A 3444-nucleotide genomic window follows, 5' to 3' on the forward strand; every position below is an offset into this window, starting at 1 on the left:
GTTATAAGTGTGTATAAGAACAAAATGAAATATCAAAATTACTTTTTCAACAAGCAGGCTGAGCTTTGTTCTACTGTAGATTCGATTTGCTGCTCTATGAAGTTTTTTATATGTATTACTTAGGTTATAGTATTTGCGATAAAACTGAATTACACACCCAAGGCTCCCTCACTTATTTCCATATACATACATATGTAATTACATAAGTATATAAAACCAAGAATAAATGAAAGAAATTTACATTCTTGAAGTTATTACCGGCTGTATAATTCGTCATTAAGGTAGGCTAAACACCATAGGTAGATAAGGATAAGGTATTCCTGATTTGCGGACTGGATTGTGGCAACGTCCTCAGCCATTGGTGATGTTTTGGTTGAAAATGCTCGTTTATTTATTTGTATTTCGAGCTTTTTGGCCCAAGAAAAGAATGCTAGTTTATGTTTTTTTTTTGTTTTTGAAAACGCTTGTTTGAAAAAAAAAAAATATCAGAAAGGTGTTTAAAGTATCCCCATCGAACGCTTCATGATCATCGTGTTAGACCTAGTCGGCGCAAAATGTGTGGCGAGAGTGGTCGCAAAACTTAAAAACCAACAGCCGAATGTACTACACCGCTGTATAGATCTAACTTTTAGGCCATTTTATATTTCCCTCATTAAGGGCCAGTTTTCAGTACACGGCGGTGGTTTAAACTCAGTTTAAATGCTCCATCTGGCTGGTTTAAACTAAGATTAGCCAATCAAATGTCAACCAGCTGTTCAATTTAAACTCAGTTTACTCAGTCTAAGTTTAAACTGGCACTGAAAAACTGGCCCTAAGAAATAATTACCAAAAAAACAATTTAATGTTGAAGAGAAGTGCAGTAGGGTATTTGGGCCTAGTATTTTGAAGGTCTATATGTATAGACCATTGAAAAGGTCGGCATCAAAAAATTAAATGTTATTCGATGGAAATAAATTCGCCCCTACCCTGTGAATTGAGCAACCATCTAGAGATTTCGGGCATCCTGCTGATGGCCCTAAGCGGAATAATAGCTTCAGCCGTTGGTCTGCAGGCGGTTCATCCGCCAAAAGTCCCTAGATCTGATAGCTTCAATAAATTTCGGGCGAGCCATGATATTCTCCTCGTCCGCCGAAACCCCCGAGGGGTTCAAAAAAAGAAACCGTCGCTACTCAGCCTGGCTACTACACATTGCTTCCCAACTCTTGAAGGATACAATGTTGTTCACCTTCGAAAGCATTGCTAAGGCTTTCATGTTTCTGCGAACTGTTTGACCTTTCTCTAACGAATATCCGATACAGGGCAACCAATATTGTTCAATATAAGCTGAGAAACAAAGAATTATTTTCTTCTCAGTTTCCGTAAATCCTATAAATTCAGTTATCATCTGTTAAGTAGTTTTGCTTCTTTTACTCTAACAACTATAATGGTGTCCGCAGAATTCCCAATAAAGCCATAAGTTTCAGCTGTTGAAATAATTGAATTTTATTGCATTGGTTACGTAGTGCATAGGTCCTCTCTCCACACACCACAAAGAGCAAAGTACGAAAGTTTTTATAAACAGAAAATACTGATACGCACTAATGCTTTTCAAAAGGCGACGCCAGCCACGCCAATCAACACTACTTTATGCCCATAAAGCTAGTGAAACTGCGTTTGTATTTTATTTTGCAAGAAAATTGTATGTAAGTAAAAAGTAGATATGTGTAAAAATACATACATATACCGTTGGGCCAAGTTAAAAGTGAGCAAACTTTTTGATTTGTTATTTTCACAAGGCTGTCACATTATTTACAAATTAAGCCAAGTGCGCAACCAAACAGTTAGCGTATATTCGCACCATTTTAGAGGGCGTAGTAGGATGATTTATTGCTTGCATGAAAGGCAATGCGTTTGTACTTTGTGTGAGCAAAAATCGAGAATCACATTTTATTACTGCTTGGCATTTTGGCTTTGTATCTACATATGTGTTTATTGATGGCCACGCCAAAGCGATGTAGTTTTTATTTTTAAATACTTTTCCGAAGGAATACAGCCTATAATAGAGACGAAGACTACAAAGAACCCAGACTTGTGTTTTTTTTTTAAATGCTCTCGCTTATTCCTTTGTATACTTTGTTTTATTTAAACAAATTATCGCTCCTAAGTGTATGGTTGTGTGATTTTGTTCGTTGGGTATTCATAAGTGAACCTTTTTTTTCGATACTACATAACCCTTGATTACTTTAAACCGCACACTTTTTACTTTTTCCTCATTTCATAGCGCAAAACTTTCGCCGTCTCACATCACGGCAAAAGCGGTGGCCTGACGTTGGACTGGCAGTCTGGCTTCTCGCTAGCGGAAGGCGCCGACTCGGCCATCGTTTGGCAATATAAATTCTCCCAGCTACGCGGTTCGAGCGATGATGGAAAATCAAAATTAAAACTACATTTTCAGGATCATGAAACGCGTGCAATTGAAACAAAAGTAAGTACAAGCATACAAACACCATAACTTATTCTATATTTCATATGGAAATACATACATATGTATATTAGGGTAGTACTTAAAAATCAAAAGAACGATTTTTTTTTCATTCTTACCCCCTCAATCGATAAAAACATGGTCACAGATATCACATATAAATTTTTGTTCCGATTGGAGACTGTTAAGGCGTGTCGCACAGGTGGCAAAGTTCAGAGTCCTCTACGGGGAGTCGAAAAATTGAAATGATTTTTTTTTTCACCTGATACCTAACTACTGGAGTCGATTAAAGCATGTCGCAAAAGGGGTAAAAGGCCTCTAAGGAGGCTCAAAAAATTTGAATTTTTTTCATTTAATAGACACCTACCCAAAATCGATACTACTAAGTCGAAGATATCACATTTAAATTTTGGTCCCGATTGGAGTCGGCAAAGACGTCTTCTTTGATATTGGGACCAATATTTGTATGTCATATCTTCGACTATGTAAGTATCGATTTTGGTTATTAGGTGAAAAAGAAATTAATTTTAATTTTTTGAGTTACCATAGAGGAATCTGAATTTGTCCCCTGGGCGACACGCCTTAACCGTCGCCAATCGGGACCAACTTCGACTATAGTAGCATCCACGTATGGATTGCGGCTTAGGAAATCTGATGTAAAAATTTGCTTCCTACATTTAATGACCACCCTAATGTACATATGTACATATGTATATTCAAACGTGCCTACCAACGTACACTCCACATTTCCAACTCCTGCCGACATCCCTTCATTCCGCATCGCGTATGATTGATGGTAATGAGTTCAGCACTAGTGAGATGGCAAAAGAAAAAAGTCGACGGGGGCGAGTAGCTCTTGCATGCAACTGTCGACTGTCGACTGTCGACAAAGCCGTGTGACAGCCATATCAAAGTACCATTTTGCCATTTCTGAATGTTCGCTTTGACTTTTTTGCGAATTTAAAAGCACGAAACAAAAGATG

General features: G+C 37.7%; 1 protein-coding gene across 7 annotated transcripts in view; it reads left to right on the top strand.

Annotated features, from left to right (window-relative positions):
• LOC118743373 (gamma-1-syntrophin-like) overlaps positions 1–3444 on the top strand; it is a 182032-nt gene that overhangs the window by 117651 nt on the left and 60937 nt on the right. For all 7 annotated transcript variants that reach the window (XM_036475999.1, XM_036476000.1, XM_036475998.1 and 4 more), the window contains one exon: positions 2261–2464. In XM_036475999.1, coding sequence (XP_036331892.1) covers positions 2261–2464 — 204 coding nt within the window. The remainder of the gene's footprint in view (positions 1–2260; positions 2465–3444) is intronic.

The sequence above is a fragment of the Rhagoletis pomonella genome, unplaced genomic scaffold, assembly GCF_013731165.1.
Source record: "Rhagoletis pomonella isolate Grant_MI unplaced genomic scaffold, Rhpom_1.0 Rhpom_scaffold_00007, whole genome shotgun sequence".
NCBI classification, from domain to species: domain Eukaryota; kingdom Metazoa; phylum Arthropoda; class Insecta; order Diptera; family Tephritidae; genus Rhagoletis; species Rhagoletis pomonella.